Source organism: Nematostella vectensis, chromosome 3 (genome assembly GCF_932526225.1).
Source record: "Nematostella vectensis chromosome 3, jaNemVect1.1, whole genome shotgun sequence".
NCBI classification, from domain to species: Eukaryota; Metazoa; Cnidaria; class Anthozoa; order Actiniaria; family Edwardsiidae; genus Nematostella; species Nematostella vectensis.
Genome location: NC_064036.1, coordinates 14,980,865 through 14,998,499, shown reverse-complemented (window position 1 = coordinate 14,998,499; position 17,635 = coordinate 14,980,865). Strand labels below are relative to the sequence as shown.

At 39.3% G+C, this 17,635-nt stretch overlaps 2 protein-coding genes across 3 annotated transcripts; one reads left to right on the top strand and one right to left on the bottom strand.

The window, feature by feature from the left end:
* Positions 1–6,046: 6,046 nt before the first annotated feature.
* Positions 6,047–7,743, bottom strand: LOC5522169 (60S ribosomal protein L12). The gene is made up of 4 exons (XM_001641997.3): positions 7,579–7,743; positions 7,412–7,485; positions 6,599–6,779; positions 6,047–6,304 (listed from the first exon to the last, which is right to left on the bottom strand). Exons 1-4 carry the CDS (start codon positions 7,613–7,615, stop codon positions 6,096–6,098), a joined length of 501 nt encoding a protein of 166 aa, XP_001642047.1. The 5' UTR covers positions 7,616–7,743; the 3' UTR covers positions 6,047–6,095.
* A 234-nt stretch (positions 7,744–7,977) lies between these two features.
* LOC5522170 (alpha-sarcoglycan) lies at positions 7,978–16,347 on the top strand. Of its 2 annotated transcripts, none has more exons than XM_001641874.3 (11): positions 7,978–8,267; positions 8,668–8,766; positions 9,458–9,606; positions 10,124–10,196; positions 10,570–10,765; positions 11,629–11,764; positions 12,972–13,219; positions 13,617–13,787; positions 14,367–14,531; positions 15,253–15,427; positions 16,233–16,347. In XM_001641874.3, exons 1-10 carry the CDS (start codon positions 8,246–8,248, stop codon positions 15,254–15,256), a joined length of 1,263 nt encoding a protein of 420 aa, XP_001641924.1. In that variant the 5' UTR covers positions 7,978–8,245; the 3' UTR covers positions 15,257–15,427; positions 16,233–16,347. The 2 variants fall into 2 exon arrangements, with proteins under 2 accessions (XP_001641924.1, XP_032223519.1); XM_032367628.2 differs by having other exon boundaries at positions 14,367–14,540.
* Positions 16,348–17,635: the final 1,288 nt, after the last annotated feature.

Sequence of the window (17,635 nt, the reverse complement as noted above, 5' to 3'; positions counted from 1 at the left end):
TAGGCGGGATGGAAAATGCTCATGATTTTGGAAGCCTTTTCGAATAAGCTTCATTTTCTTGGGTTGATCATCGAGGGTTTTCTGGATCACTTCCCAAATGACATACAGCCAACCATTTTTGGACAGAGCAGTAGCAGGCCTTGAATAATTGGGGGGGGGGGGGGGGAGGGGAAATCACAATACAGAAAAAATAAGAGAATAATGGGGGCACAGCCAGGCCCTTGCTGGTCAATTCCTTACTTTTATAGTATATTTATGTAGGGTGTAGGTACCTCAACCCGTGTTACAGCCCTGTCAGAGCTGATCAATGGCTTTTTGACATGTACAAAGCTGCAAATGGCCTTGATATAACTGCATTTTCTCGGAGGAGCATCATTGATCCCTAAAGCCTTTCAATACCAGGCATCTCCAACATAACACTTCTGGAGGCTGCCCCCCCTCTCACAGTTCGGTTTGCTCCTGGAAACGTTTGGCTACAGTGGACTGCCCGTTGGATGATATAAGTTGAACAAGAAACAATGGAAAATTCAGTTTTAAGACAGGTCTTTTGAGAGCTGGTTAAAAACCTAAGGAATAAGGTATTCAAACATTGAATCTCTGACAACAGAAAATAACCACAATGCTATCGTGTAAAATTTAAATTTATTGATTCAAGTACAAATGAAATGTGTGGAGCTAAATCAAACACCAACCTTTCTTAGGGTAAAAATAATATCCCAAGCTAATAAAACTTAGCAGTTATGAAAAATGTAAGATGCTCAGACAAAGCCTGCACACAGGCAATGTAATCAGATTAAGGATGGAAACCCAGTTAGGGTAGCTTTCACCAGAACGCTGGGTATATAAGGGTCATTGCCTTCTAAAGCAGGATTTGCTGCACCAAATCTAGCATATGTACACCAGTATTCAAACAATATAATCCTCATTAAGTAGCAGACCGCTGGTGGTTCAGGACTGCCTAAAAGCCTGTGGTTTCAACTTGCATGATGCATGACTTTGTATGCTATACAAATGCATAAGATGTTCATTTAAAACGCTAGCAGTGGTGAAATTAAATCCATCCTAACATAGAAACAGCCCATAATGTAGGGATAGATATTTCCCAACATTTTGGGAGTTTCAGATATTCAAAACATAAATAAAACAACATTGTCACACAAGTTTAAGCCAGGATAGACTTTAAAGTCCAGTAGCACACAATAATTGGTTTATAAAGAAAACAAAACCTATTAAGTATTTTGAGATTTGCAACAAAGAAGGGTTGTCTCATCAGGGAAGTGTAAGGAGGCTCTGGTCTTATCAACTTACAAACCACTTTAGATATATGACATCAAATATCATGTATCAAAAGTGGTTCTATGATAGCTGGTTTTAATGTGTTAGTATTAGTTAGTTTCATCACAGCAATAAATTATTACCATTTGATACCTTCCTGTTATAACAACTATATTTTTGATTGAGCTAATATACACAGATAGAAGTGAATCTTATCAACACTTTAAGTACTAGCTAATATGGAGTAATGTATCCGTAACTTGTATGTCATCTGATTTTAAATATGTACTTGCTGGATTGACTGTGCAAGATGAAGGTGGTAGGTAAATTAAGCAAAGTGATCATGTTAGGACTGTAATAGTAGCTTAGCTTTGTCAACTATCAGTTAATTCGCTTACATGTGCAAACCTTTTGCTTTGAAGTATGGGTTTTTAAGACTACAAAACTTGTTATCTGATTTTTTTCTGTATAATCGTATTCAAAGCATTGCCCAGGCATTTAGCTGACCAAACTTTATGGTGTGAAGGGGTTGAATTCTTTGGTGCCTCCTGATCTCACCTTAATAAACTTACACTTGTTTCTCAATGTGAACAGATTTGCACAAAATATGTTTTTGTGCATTTTAATGCTATCTATAGAGTAACCAAAGATTTAAGTCTGGGATTCATCTAAAGAACTTTGTACAATATCTTTATGGTTCTGTGGAGAGAAAAAAAAAGATGTATCAGCAAGTTTGAATTCCAGTTTGACTTGAGACTTTCCTTTCTTGGTTAGCAAGTCTCAAAGTTCACTGATTAATAACTTAAGTGACTTCCATTTGCAGAGGTTTGTTGGTTAAAAAACCTAGGCTAAATGTTAACCCCTTATATTTGGGTTTGTAAGAAGTCTGAGCCTAGTGGTGGTGGTAAGTAAGCTGAGCTTGTTCCTTGTGTTCTTTGTGCTACTTTAAGATTGAGGAGCTACTTCCAGGATAACAATTCATAACTATCTAAAAATAAATAGTATGAGGGGCCACTTGAAAACCATTACCATATACGAAATAGGAACATTTGATTGCCCACACAGCAAACCCCAAAAGATAAAATCCTTGTCTTGACTTGAAATAACACATATAACTCCACCAACCATTTAAAGTTTCCATGTTTTTAATGTCATACTATTAGCTACTTGACTAGTGAAGACAGATTATGTGGATATGCTATTCTCACACAAGAAATGGATTCTGAATTCTTGGTTGCCTAGATTCAATGACTATTTCATGGCAGAATGCTATATTGGTAATTATTTTGGGTATAAGAAAAGAAATTTATTATCTACTGCCTCAAAAAGATACTTATAGATACACACGTAGCACATCTCAGTCTAGACACCAGCTGAAGCCAGGTTAATAACTCATTTAAAATAAAATTTTCTGTTCAACGATCAGAACAGTGTGAAAATTGCACAAAAACTAGAATAACAAGTTGACAAAGAATAAAGTCACCCTTATTATACAATATATAATTGAATAATGTACAGTATCTCATTGTGTACCAACTTGTCTCAGCTAATTTTGCTTTCATGTAATCTCATCTAAATAATAAATTTATTACAAACTTGTTCAACTGTTGAATATTTACATGTTTCAATACAACGGTTAAATAAGATATTTGATGGATGATACAGTAAATGTTGGAAAATGTGTTGAAACAAAGAGTTATTGTGTTAATAACTATTGTATGCCTTAATCTATTTGCTATAGTGTTAATGGCTTGTAGTGGATGTGTAGATTGATAAATAATGTTCACCCAGAACAATTATGAGGTAAGTTTTGACAACTTTAAGGTTAATTTCCGGAACTTAAGAAGTCCAATGTCACAGATTAATCAAAACAGCCAAAACTTACATAACTTTATACATTATCCTTAATATGAAAGATTCTTCCTAGAAATAGAGACCAGGTCAATAAAAAAAAATATTGTGAAAAATTTGAAAGTCAAAATACAAAATGAGAAAAAAAATCCTAATGCATTTTTAAACAGTAGATGGAAATTAAACAACACATGCAAAAAAAAAACCAGACAAACAAAGTCTTCCTTTTTGTACTCAAAACCTTATCTTGAAACAAAATGGTTTGCATCTCTGACAACAACAACACAATTTTCTAATTTTCATGGCTGAACGAGTTTGTACTGAGAATGGATTGTTGTTTATAATTGATGTCTGTTTGAGTTAGGTTCCAGTTTAAGCTTCAACCTGACCAAGATTTTTGAACTTACTGAATGTTAGTGTCCACCAACTGGAATACCATCGGGTGTAGATGATCCAGGAGGGTTTAATGTGCCATTATATCCCCCCTTTGATTGCATTTGAACTTGAACAAGACCCAGCTAAAGAGGAAAGGGACACAAGCAAAATCAAACGCAGTCAACCAAGAAAACATTCATTCAAATCATCATTAAATTTAACTAGCTATATAAAAAAAGCCTTATAGTAGTGGGACGATTATAGAAAAGAATACAAAATAAATTTAACTTGAGTCCAACAAGGAAATAGCAACTTTATTTTGCTGTGACAACAGAAGAAATGAGCAAGTCACGAGCTGAAGAATATCACGTGTTTGGATAACAAATCTGCTGCAATAGCAAGTTGTGTGGTTTAGGATTAGCATTAAAGTAAGCCAAATGAAGGAGAAATATCCTGACATCAATAAAAAAAAGTATTTCTAAGACTTACATCAGTTCCGGAAGCCATGTCCCCCGAGCCGATATGCCCTGTATGCTGAAAATTTAATGGAGTCGATCGTCGAAATTAGATAAACTAGCCTAGGATTCTCAAATAATTGTGACACATATTTGAACTTACTCGGAAATTCTGAGGCTCCCCTATCATTGATCTGTCTATCCTTGGCCTCGCTGGCCTCTGTGGGAACACACAAATGGCAAATCGGTCAAGATTTGTGAACATGTTTTGAGGCCTTGTGCGATGGGAACAGTGTTGGAGGCTTACCCTTTGAGCCCGTGGTTGTTCTGTTACACAACATGGGAAACAAACTAATAATTCACTCATGGCGTTGTTCAAGCCGCCTAGCACGGCATCGAAGCGCGTTTGAGTTGATCGGAGCACTATCTTGCTTGTATCGTCATAGTAAATGCTAAAACCTTGTGCACTTTAGAGGGAGAATCGAGTCGACCGAGTATTTCGACCCAGGGAGGGAGTGGTTGGGAAAACACGACCGAGAAGCATTATGGTACATAGAAATCACGTGATATAAAGTTTAAATTAAAACAGGGATACCAAACAAAAGCAACACAGGCCAATATCTCTGCCTAAACGTGTAACACAGAATCGATGAAGGGGATACTGAACATTGGGAGGGAAGTAATGAAAACTGACAGTTCAATAGCCATAACGTTATCCTTGAAAGCTTCTTTTGTTATGGTCCTGGGAGGATTTGCTCTCTTCGCAAAAAAATAAAAATAATAATCATAATAATAAATAAAGAAATTAAATAAAAAAAACACAATATTAACAAGGATAAGACAGATTTTGAAATAAGGGCGATTCGCCTGGGACTTAAACTAAAGGGTAATTTGTAACGCCAAAATTATAAACCCAATTTTAAGACATGTGTTAGTTACATCTATTGCAAATAATGTCGCATGGGTAGGTAGGCGTATAAACGGCTGATCCGTGTATCTGAAGAAAGAGCCGTAGCAGGGGGTGGGGCACTAGGGGCACGTGCCCCCCTCCTAATATTTTCAAAAATTATAAGGAAATGACCAGTGGGCGTGGATGTGCCCCCCATTGTTTTGGTACCGTGCCCCCCCCCCAATAATTTGAGGCCTGCTTATGGCTGTGAAAGTCATGTGAATTTTCATAAGAACATAAACAAGAATTCTACAGTTAATAACTCATCGTCTGATAAGTTTGGGGTCAGGTATCGGCTAGCTTGGTAACCGCCTAACCAAGCGCACCCGAGGAGCCAGGCCTCCGAGCCACAGCTCCCCGCCCCCCTGGGGGATACCTGTCACACCTTTCGGTGGAATATACTTACCTAGATGATAAGCTACATATAAGGGAGTGGTGGGAGGGGGAATCAAGCAGCCAGAATCCCACTTTGTTGAGCTTGCAGAACTCCTAGAGATGCAAAGGCGCCACAGCTTGGTAAGCTGGGGGGCCCCCAGTCAATGCAGGGGCTAGCCAAGGTGCGCGCGGTTATCCTCGATTTTAACTTATGCTAAATTATTCTAATGTAGCACACATCTTTTGAAGCCCTCATTTGTATTTTATTTACTCGATACCCATAAAGCACTGTGGATTACGATACACAGATTCCCTGAGTGCAGCCTTATTTTAAAAAGGATTTTAAATTGATGTATACAACAGGGGCAGCTTGAGAAACTAAGTGTTTTTAGGTGTAGGGACAGGGTGGATTTTCCTCGTCTATGTGTAGCTGCTTCAATGAAACACACGTTTGTTTTGCTAGTACAGGCTACAAGAAGCCTACAATTTTCTTTGTCCACGTAGTGCAAATGTAAAGACATTTGTGGGTGAGCTATCTTTAAATGTCCGAACCCTACTATTTTTCACCCCTTCCTTTGTCTCTTTCACTCAGAATACAAGAAATATTTAACAATTGGCAGAGGCCCAAGTAATGGGGCTATATATAGGCTTATATATGGGCTGATAAATCTCTTCTTGAATTCAGTCTGAGGGGGAGGGGGGCCCTGCCCTCCCGCGTGGATCAACCTCTGCTTACAAAGGGAAATTACAGGACCAACACATTTTGTAATTTTCTTTGTTTTTATTGAAGCCTCAACTATAGAAGACAAACCAGTTTAGTCTGAATCTTCGATCTCAATTTCACCACTGTTGATTTTATCAATAACATCATGGGGGGCCATGCCATCAACAGTACAACCGACAGACTGGCAAGTGCCAAGGATTTCCTTGACAGTGCCAGACAGGTGACGAGCCATGGAGCGTGGACGCATAACCTTGGCGACGTTGGTCACATCATCCAGGGTGATGTTGCCATTGTGCTTGACTGAAAAGAAACAAACAATGAGATTTAGCAACCAGTGAAGGGTGATTGTTCATGATATAATGATTGAGGATAATATAAGAAATTGGTCCTGATACACCAGTGTTTACCATATATGCATTCTTATACTATCATTTCATTTATCATTTTAAAGCCTTGTATTTTCTTGTCAATTCTGAATGGTATATCAAATAGTTGCTAGAGTCAACCAGTTTACTTCCGGAGGGTGACAATGCAGCTTTAAGTGTGTCTTCTATTTCAACTGTGTAAAAAAGTATGTTATCATTATCTACTTACTGTTTTTGACCTTCTTGCGGTCCCTTGGGGGTTCCTTCAGGGCCTTGATGATCAGTGATGATGCGCTAGGCACTACAGACACCTTAGCCTGTCTGTTCTGAATTGTCAGACAGACAGTGATCTTCAGGCCCTTCCAGTCTTGAGTAGCCTTGGCAATGTCATCACCAACCTTCTTGGGGGACTACAACCAAGGGAAGGAGATAGATGAGAATCAGTAAAGAAGTACAGTAGTCCTTTTCATATCAAACTGAACCTTCTGGACAGAAAAACTAAGGTTGTTTCAATGCAAATACACATGTCATACAGACGACATGTGTCAATGCAAATACACATCAAGCAATGAGCAAACAGCGGCAACCTTGGCCAACATTGTGCAAAACAAAAGCAAATGTTGGTAAACTACTTTGCAACACCTCCCAAAAAAGGTGTATAAACAGCTTAAAATTTGTGGTACTGGCAAAGGGTTGACAATGTTTGCATAAAGGGTCCACAGTAAATGGCCATGCTGTTGCGGCTACCCTGTCTATTGTGGCGAAGCTAATAAAATAAAATAAATAAATAAACAATTCTAATGTGGTTTAAATGAAAATGACGGTACTGTGCAATTCTTCATATTATACTCCATATATCTCTTGCTTCAATATTCAAACTATATAGTTAAGTAAGTGTATTTATTATATAATTAAAAAAGGGGAAGAACCAGCAATAAAAGCACAAACATTTTTTTAGACAATTCAATCAACTAAACGTTTTCAAATATTGACGAAACAATATGGCGTTCTAAAATTAATGGTAAAATAAGATTTATATTACCAGACCAAGAGGACCGATCTTTGGAGCAAGAGAAGCGGTAGCACCAACTTCTCCTCCGGTGCACCTCAAATACACTGAAAATTATAAACAACACGTGAATCTTCAACTCGAAACCTATTAAACCAAGTGAGGAAAAACACGATTTTCTATAGCACTGAAGCACTCACCATACTGAATTTCGTTGGGATCGAACTTAGGAGGCATTTTGGATTAAGGATTTTAAAAGATTGTGGTCTGATGGCTGTGTGGATGAGTCTTTTAGACCCTACCAATTTTTCTCCAACGTTAGTTGCACAGCCACAGGCCTGAATAGAGAAAGGAGAGAGAACACATACGGGACTTGAGACACTCCGCCAGGCGCGCAGGGAGCCCTGGGTAGTGAAATAAAAAAATTACTTTAATAATAAAACTAAACAACAAACATAAACAGCAAAAACAACAGATCCGATATTGCTAAATATTGTGCTTCAGAAGTTTTGATAAATATTAAATATTAAATGGTAAATTTTATTTTTGAAAAAATTAGCAAAACCGAACGGTAGCTGTCGATCAGCGGTTTTCCCCTTTGGCGTCGCGGTTTGTTTATGACTCGGAATTTGTGGTATTTTGACAAACTTTGTGCATATAATACACACATCCTTCCATATTGCTTGGTGTTTGGAACAATTTAGTGACACCAGTCAGGGAAGTATATCCCTTACCCTTTAGTACGCTGGATACGTTTTAGTTATAGAGAGACTCTATAACTTACAACGATACGAAGTGTCTCGAAAGTTCTACCTCAAAGATAACTTAAACTTACTTTGTCAGAACCTGTGGAATCGCTTTGTAAGCATGGCAGGTATCTATATCTTAGGTAAGTCTTTTTGCTTTAATTTGTGTTGTATTTGACTAAAGTTTTGATGATTAAAAAGGCTTTGCAAAATCACGTAATCTACATCTCTCCTCATAAAAGCAAATAATCTAGACTAGGACATTACTTAGATAAGCTACAATGCAAAGCATTAAGTTAAATGAAATGCGTTTTCGCCCCTTAACACAAAGTTACCCCATTATAAGACAAACCCTACCCCACAAACATGCCCCATAAGAATCACTGCATTCTCTACCTCTTTTATCACACACAAATCACACAAACTACCTCAATATAGTCACTGATATCTCTCCTATGTAATATTTACAATAAATAAAATGCCCATATATGGGACCCGTATATGGCCCATAGGATCATACCTTCTTTCTGTATTTCTCTCCAGTATTCCTGTATTGCATGCCGTATTCCACCCACTCTTTCAACCTGACTGAGGGGGTGTTCTTCATGCATCAGCTTAGTGTCTCAGACTTTGTGTCAGATGGTGAGTAGCGTACTGTATCATTAAATATACTTTTCACTAAATTTCAAGGATTCACACAATATCCCATGCAAATCCTGGTATCTTGAGAAATTTTCACAGAAAATCTATCGTCCGGAATATTTTTTCTTCATCCCAATCCAGTGTGGCATTTCTATCCTAAATTATGCTTGTGTTCTCTCTGAGTTCCTATATCCTGATTGCAATAAGTACCAAATCCCAGAGTCACTAAAACCATCGTGGACTCATAGCAGAAAGCTATAATGGTACAGTAATTATCTTGGGTATAAGAAAATAAATTTATGATCAACTTCCTCAAAAGATACTTATGATAAACACGTAGCACATCTCAGTCTAGACGCCAGCTGATGCCAGGTTAATAACTCAATAACTTGGTATACCTGTGTGTATTAAAAAATATTTAAAAAAAACGATCCGCCGAGGGCAATTAATTTTCGGTGTATATTAGTATAGAAAAGGTTTCTAGATGGATCTAGCGACCTATTATTTGGAGCTAAGGTTGCCATTTTGAGCTTAACCATTTTGCTAAGAATGATTTACAGCTTTTGATCCCACCCTGCATTTTTCTTTAGACATGTCCCTGCACATAGAAAGGACCTGAAGATTGGAGGTGCCCATCCCCCCTTGACAACCCATCACTTCTAAATATGCTGACCATGTATACTTCATTTAGCTTCCCACACAGAGGTTAGGTTCACAGTGTCAACCAAGGGCTTACCTGACCTCCCCAAGTGGCTCCGCCTTGAGCAAGATGACTCATCTAAACCTGCATATTTATATGGCTCTCCTACAACATCCAGTGCAAAAACGTTGGACTTGGAGGTAAAATCCTTTATTTGAGGAATCCAGTTGTTTAGTGTTTTATCTGTTGCTTTTTGATAGATATAATGTACATTTTGTGTGTATATTTTAACATTCCTGTCTCTTCAATTTTTCCTCTCTTTTCCCTTCCCCCTCCAATCAAGTTGAATGTGGGAAACAGTAATTTTGTTTCTTTAGTTTTGAGCAATTTTGGAGTTCTGGTTGGCGATTGTAAAGTTGCAATTTTCTATATCAAAATTTATGTATGGGACTTATCACATATGAACATAGTTGTTAATGGTTAATGCCCCACATGTTTTTTTTTATCTTGATAAATGAGAAGGGTTGGTTATATACCCCTTGGGCCCCCTCTGGACACAGAATTACAGTATCTGCTGATGTAGTTGCTATCTTTCCCCTATTGCCTCCTGTACATGGTTGCACAAAAAATGGTGCCAGAACATCTAAAGATTATTGGTTACCTTACCTATTAATCAAACCCATCTTGTAAACATCATGTACTTTTTACCCTTTGTAGATAACTGGCTGGGATAAAGAAGATTACTCTGTTAAGCGCAAGGAGATTACTCTGCACATTGACCATTCTCAGGGTGAGTCCTGTAATGTAGCATGCCAGAATTATCAGCTTCATAATTCATGTGTCAGCAGTGTTCAAACATACATTTTGCTTTAAAGATGTGTTAAAGTATCAAGCAGAATTCATAATCCATGTGTCAGCAGTATTCAAACATACATTTTGCTTTAAAGATGTGTTAAAGTATCAAGCAGAATTCATAATCCATGTGTCAGCAGTATTCAAACATACATTTTGCTTTAAAGATGTGCTAAAGTATCAAGCAGAATTCATAATCCATGTGTCAGCAGTATTCAAACATACATTTTGCTTTAAAGATGTGTTAAAGTATCAAGCAGAATTCATAATCCATGTGTCAGCAGTCTTCAAACATACATTTTGCTTTAAAGATGTGTTAAAGTATCAAGCAGAATTCACCATCAAGAGTGCCAATCTGGATATATTCCTTGGCAGTAACCAGCCAGACACATTCAAGTCTCAGGTGGAGGAATTGTGGAAGGCTCCACCAAGAGGGATACAGGTCACGAATGTGGAGTCCCTCTTGGACAGGGGCGGGAGGGTCCCTGTACCTCCAAACAAAGAGGGGTAGGTGCCTATAGTTATAAACCTAAGGGAGGACTCTAAAGATATAGTCGTAGGGATAAAAAGCATACTATCTTTAGACTTCACCTAAAACCCCTAATGAAATATGTGTTATGCTAAGATAATGGGCTTTGTTCTTTATATCAGAGCAGTGGTCTAAGCACAGAGTTTTACTTTGCTCTCTATTGGCCGATTTGCTATGGTTTTCCTCCCTCTTTAAAGATGCCCATTACTGGACAAAATGCTGGGTACTCAACCCTCAATTGGCTATTCGGATTCTACTAATCCTTTATCTTCACTAAAATACCAAAACACTTCTGAGCGGGACTTTGAGAAAAACAGACGGGGGGTGCTTGACAACAAAATCAATTTTAACCCTAAGAGAGCACTAAGGGCATGGTCAACAACAATGTTTAACCCTAAGACATAGCACATTGGGTGTGGTCTAAGGAATTTTTAACCTTTAGAAATAGCATTAAAAACAATGTCTGTTTTAATTGGCTGACGGATCCTGTATTGTTATGTTACTGATAAAGCCGGAAGTATCAACCGATCAGTTGACTTGTGGTTTTTAATCGCTTCAAGCGATTGGACCACCATTTAGCGTGAGACACCCTAAAAGATAGCAGAATCTGAAAAATCCTCCTCCCCAGGCATGAAAACCCCTAAAAGTTAGCAGAATCTGAAAAGTCCTCAAACATCCCCTAAGAGATAGCAGTTGGTAAGAATTTTATACCCTAAAAGATAGGTCGAGCACCCCTTCTACTTTTCTGGAGAGTCTCCCCCTGGGAAAACACTACAACATGTTCATTAAAACATTAGTGACCAATACAAACTTGTGATGGTAACTGTTTTGTTAAATGCAGGGTGTTCATTGCTGTTGGTGGTGAAAAGCGGTACACTTCATTAGAGAGTGACTATGTAGGCTGTCCTCAAGGACTCAAACCTGATGCACAAAAATTCTTTAGCCAGTGGGTCATTGATTGGTGCAAGTTTCAACTGGTAAGCCATAAAAAAGACTGAGGTGCTGCGATGCTATGCACACCACCTTGATAGTCTTAGGGAGTTAGCTAATAAGATTGGTAAAATTGTGCTATGTCATTGACATGGACTTCACTAACCAGACAGCTGGCAAGAAACATGCTTTAGTACACAATCCTCCTACATTAATCAAAACTTTCTTGCATATTAAATGGCTACCTTTATGGTAATTCCCTTGAAATAGTTCTACAACCCATATTTTTTTTAAAGCTTGGCATAAACAATATTGAAGTTAAGAGCTTTCAAAAAATGTAATAAAAAAAATGGGGGTACCGACCTCGTTTTCACAACAGAGAGGCGTAGAGACGGGCGTAGACGCGTTTTTACTGATCGCGCAAGGAAAAATCCCAACTCTTAGTTTTCAAAAAGAGTGCCTATAGTCTTTAGAAAATTAAGTTCTGTTTGTCGAGCTGCCAAAATCCGATCTCCTAAACAATAACCCGTAGTAGCTAATGTTCAAAACAAATCACATTTTAAGAGATCGCACTAAAAGACATTGTTTTCGCCACTATTCATACGGTAAAAAGTGCCATTTTGAAGTATTTTTACGGCTTTTAAGAGAAATAACATAACTTCTACAACCCAAATTTTTTTCTTCTTTCAGTATATCATTTTCCCGTATATATTTAACTATTTGAGCAAATAAAAAATGGGGGTAACCCACTTCGTTTTTCTGTCAAAGCGACTTTAAGTTAAAACCGCGCGCCTTTTGCTGTGTTTTCTTGTACAACTGTGGCGCGCGCGCGCACTTAATATCGGAAAATTCGAACAAACAGCGCGCGCCACTATGCGTAGAAGGGGTGCTCAGTGCAATTCAAAGGAATTACCTTAAATGGCTAACTTTGGCTTGGTGGCCATGGTAGCATGCATGACACTAAGTGAGTTTAGGAAAGCCTCCATTTCCATTGGCATATGGGGGAGCTACACATTGTTCATCCTCGGGAACCCAGGGCGTCGCGGAGATCGGGCATACAGGGAGCGTGCGAGAAAGTGTTTCTTTCTCGCGCCGCGCTCCCTGTGTGCCCGATCTCCGCGACGCCCTGGGTCCCCGAGGATGCACATTGTTCTTATATGCCTCCTTCCCATGTATTTTTGGAACAATTGGCAAGGGTGGTCTAACCCCTTTTTAGGCTACCATTATGTGACTCATGTGGTACTTATATTGCAGCGTGAACTCTCCTCTGAAGACCCGAAGCCTAATGCCTCTGCTAGCACAGGGGCTGCCTCTGGGGCGCCATTTCACCAGACAGAATATGCTCCGCCTGTGCACCATCCTGAAGCCCGTGACTTTGGCCTGCTGTTTGTGGTGGTCCTGCTACTACCCTTGCTGATTGTGCTGATTATTGCCATCTTGTTGGGCTGTGTCATGTTTTGTTTTAGGGAGGGCAGAGCCAAACGTGATCAAAGGACTCCAAGGTCTGTGGCATCTAGCACCAATCTATCAGGGCCTAGGGGGTCAAACTAGTGTTCATTTTGACTGCGACTGACCTCCCCCATCAGAAAGCAGTCTTTTCTTATTTTGTCTAAGAATCGCCACATCTAATAACAATCTAATATGTACTAATATATAACAAGTTTCAGAGTGTAGTGCATTACTGGTTCCAAACGACCCGTATTTAGAAGTATATTTCATTGATTCTTTGGGTTATAAAGGAATGCAATATAGGTGGCTGAATTGGTTACAACTTTTTCTAGAGTAGAAAATGGTCGTCAAACAAACAACACTTAGTTTTGTGGGTCCCATAAGACAATCACCATGACCCTATTAACACAAATAAGACATTTTTTCTGACTCTTCGCACGTCTTTTGCAGGTCCCAAATCAATCACCATGACTCCATCTTGCGGACTACCTTCCAGCTTCGCCAGATGGCCTACGATAACGACGTGACGCGTCCATCGACTGCCGCCAGCAGCCACGACCGGGACCGGGATCCTAACCCTAACGAGGAGCGACCAGCGCACACTTCTACCCCGTATGCACGGTACGCGATAGATAGTTCCAACCTTTTCCGCATAGCAAACGCAATGTGTTTGGGAAAGTCAGGGAAATAAGAACCCGCGCATGCTGGTTGTGATCCCGTTTTCCAAAATTTCTTTCAGACCAATTCCCCATTTCCATCCCCGACTTGATGATTACGAATGCAATGATAACGAGTAGACAATAATGTGGGTTGTCCATAAAAGACAAGCGGCGAATAACAGCGGGCTGTCCATCAGGGGGGCAAAGATGGGTAGATAACAGCGGGTTGTCAATAAAAGCAAGGAGTGAATAACAGCAAGTTGTCCATAAAAGCAAGGGATGAATAACGGCGGGCTGTTCATAAAAAGGGTCCACGAGGGGTGAATGATAGCGGCTTGCTCAGAAAAGCAAAGGGTGAATAACAGTGGGTTGTCCATTAAAACGAGGCGTGAATGACATCGGGTTGTCCATAAAAACCACGAGTAGTGAATGACAGCGAGTTGTCCATAAAAGCAAGTAGTGAATAACAGCGAGTTGTCCATAAAAGCGAGGGGCGAATAACCGCAAGGATAAAGTTGTTTATATTTGTTTTTGTTTTTAGCTCCAACGAACCTAATGATGTCGATGGTCCCCGTGGGGCCCCCCCACCGTACCGCATGCCACCTCCTGCTGGTGTTCATGTCTCCTCCCCTGACGGGTCGAATCAGTATTATCCCAGTAGCTATGGCCGACCGCCTAGTTCGCAAGGCTCACTCTCATCTGCTTCGTGAGTACTGTAGTTATTACCTTGGATTCTTTTAGGGATAGGTTTGTTAGAATTCTAATGATCCCACCACTTCTGTTGACACCACCAATTTTTGTTTCCGCATCCTAACGCTTTTCGCTACGTCTTCTTTTATAAGATAACAAAGTGATAGTGTCGCGCAAGCAAACAATAACAACATAAATGGGAGAAAATTGCTCTTTTCTCTTTTCATTGTGAAGAAAGAGATTGTGAGGCACAAGATTGGATCTCGTTTCCGCATCAAATCGATTTCTCACGCTACGTCGAAAAAGAAGAGGGATGGCGAAGCGTAAGAAAGAAATTAAATTTAGGAAAGGGAACTCCTTCATTGACCACACCCCATTTTATTGAATCTTTTTTCTGCATCCTATCGCTTTATTTTGCTACCATACTTGCCAACCTTGAAAGCTCAAAAACGTGGAAATTGTGCTTCAAATACGAGAACTGTATGACAAATTCTCGATGAATTTTCCCGGGATACTTTAGTAAATGAAAAGAAATTTCGATTTTTTTTTGCTGGGAGATGAAGGCTAAAAAGAGATATCAATAGCAAGAAAAATGTAGTACTTTAACATCCTTTTTCATTCATATCTATCCCGTATCCTAACTCTTTTCATACCGCACCCAACCTTTTTTCCCGAAACTATATGCTCCCCCTCTTCCCCCAATAAGACACTTGTTTACCCTCGTCTTGTTGTTGCAGGTAGCCCACCTTCTCATCAGAACAAAACGTCACCTTTCAGCAGCCAACAGTTCTGATTTGGAACGATAGGGATAGGAGTTTTGTATAATTTTATTATATTTACCGTAGATTGTAACAACGGTTATACTAAATCAGTCGCACAAAGTATGACTGAAACAATTGATGGCATGTTAAGGTGTACATTTCCCTGCTAGCAGAGGCCTCTTTTCTCTGTATTTCGCTGGGCTGGCGTTCGCGAGGGAAAGAGACCTCTGCCATGGGTCGAAACTGTTTCTGTTGCGCATGCGTTTGCATTAATAAGCGACGGACGTGCCAAAACCCGTACCATCGCGCGAAAGCTGTCAATATGCTAATATACTTTGCATGGGTTTAGTCGGAAATCATGAATCAAACTCCGGTTAGTTCTCCTCTTCGAAAAAAGAAAACAACTGTTCAATTTCAATCACCTAAAACGTCATTTAAAAGATTGAACAACAAACGCAGCAAAGACGAGTTTTGTCTTGTTTGTGGGATTAATTTCAAGACATCTGGACAGGCGAGTTTCTTCAATGTAAATATCGCACAGTTGGATTCGAAGAAAATGTTACAAAACTTTTTGGTAGATCAGCTATTCCCAGAAGAATATGCAAAACCTGTAAACGGACGATTGACTCGTTAGTCAAAAGAGAGAAAATCCTGAATGAAGATAAGGCATTGAATGGCTTCTTTTATAATTCGTCGCGTGATATTTCTACGGAGAACGCCGTTTCGAATGCGGGCTTATTATCCCGCAGCGGATATACGTTTCATGCATGCGCTAGTCATTGTGGGCTCAAAATGTGGCCAGTAATTAACGAACGGAGCATGCGCTCTGGATCTCGTCCACGATCGTGGACGGCGGTTTGATCAAACGAACTTGCGACCCATGGCAGAGGTATCTTTTCCTCGCGAACTCCAGCCCAGCGAAATACAGAGAAAAGAGGCCTCTGCTAGCAGGGAAGGTGTACATACATTTGATGTATGTATTGCAACTTTTTAGTAAAATTGTTTAAAATGATGGGATGCAAAAACTGTAGAGTTAAAAAATAATGAATAAAATGAATCCTTTTTATCAGATTTTCAAAAAGTTATTAATTGTCCAATAGCCGCGAATCAAATCAAGTTGAGTTATGTCAAGTTTTTAAGGGCCCAAGAAAGAAAAGACAAAGTGAGGAGTAATAAGTTTTAGAAGGACTATAGCCTGTCGGTTAACTGAAAACCTCTAAAATGAATTAGTTCGTTTATTAAATAGTACCAAGAGAGCATAACATAAGAGAGGGACACTTTGGTATTACCCGGGCGCCATGTCGCGTCCAAATCCGGCTATTTTTAGTAACCACCACCCCACCACTGCGCGTGAGCATTTTTATCACCCTACCCCCGCGCTTTGGCATTTACATCTTGTTGTTTGCCTTTTATTTTGTCCTACTCCCCCGCGGGTTGCATGTTGTTGTTTTGCCAACTCGATAGGAATGAAAAGAGATCATGTAAAATAACTCGGAAGAAGAAAACAGGTCTAACGTAATTTACCAAGATTGGCAAATATACTCACAGAAAGCTAAATCCCTGAATAGTTTGACTGTTTTGTTTGTCTGAGCGGCGAAGTCAAATTAGAAAGAAAAAACCGACGAGAGATAAAATGGCTGTGATACTGCGTTTGATTCAAATCCCGACACCAGCTTGTATAATTACAACATAATAATATAACATATAATAATAACAACATCATAGAAATACAGTAATATCTCCCTCTTTATTTGCTCACTTTTACAAAAGCTCAGATACTTCAGCTTGCTGGCTTTGATCATCACAAAAATGCATTCCCTCGCTACAAGGATAACTTTTATGAAATGTATTTTTCTTGGATTCCTTCTCAATTCACAGGAATACTCACAAAAATCAATATTATATCTAATGTCTAACTTACAGATTTCGTTTGACCATTAGGAAGATAATGAATGTTGAAAAACCAGGAAGAAGCAGCAAGTTAGAGCAAAATCTGTGATTGAAGCACGAGGTTTTCCGCTCTTGATTTTGAATGAAGTCTCGTTTTGGAAATCTTGCAATCCTCGAAGTACTACATCCTCTTAATAAACCGCAAGTGCCTGCACCCTTGATGCTAGAATGAAATTTTCGATGGTATTTGTGGAAATAGGGTGTTTTTTTCGGTTTCAAGTCACAAAATAGCGGCAAACAACATGTAAATGCCAAAGCGCGGGGGTAGGGTGATAAAAATGCTCACGCGCAGTGGTGGGGTGGTGGTTACTAAAAATAGCCGGATTCGGACGCGACATGGCGCGCGGGTAATACCAAAGTGTCCCTCTCTTATCTTATGCTCTCTTGATAGTACGCAAGGTGTTGGGAT

Excerpts from the sequence above, each read along its gene's own strand:
- LOC5522169 (XM_001641997.3), bottom strand. The coding sequence starts at position 7,615 with ATGCCTCCTAAGTTCGATCCCAACGAAATTCAGTATG. Across the intron at positions 6,780-7,411 it reads AGATCGGTCCTCTTGGTCTG|TCCCCCAAGAAGGTTGGTGA; the intron begins GTAATATAAATC and ends CCTTGGTTGTAG. Across the intron at positions 6,305-6,598 it reads CCGCAAGAAGGTCAAAAACA|TCAAGCACAATGGCAACATC; the intron begins GTAAGTAGATAA and ends GTTTCTTTTCAG.
- LOC5522170 (XM_001641874.3), top strand. The coding sequence starts at position 8,246 with ATGGCAGGTATCTATATCTTAG. Across the intron at positions 8,767-9,457 it reads CTCAGACTTTGTGTCAGATG|CTTCCCACACAGAGGTTAGG; the intron begins GTGAGTAGCGTA and ends TACTTCATTTAG. Across the intron at positions 13,788-14,366 it reads ACTTCTACCCCGTATGCACG|CTCCAACGAACCTAATGATG; the intron begins GTACGCGATAGA and ends TTTTGTTTTTAG.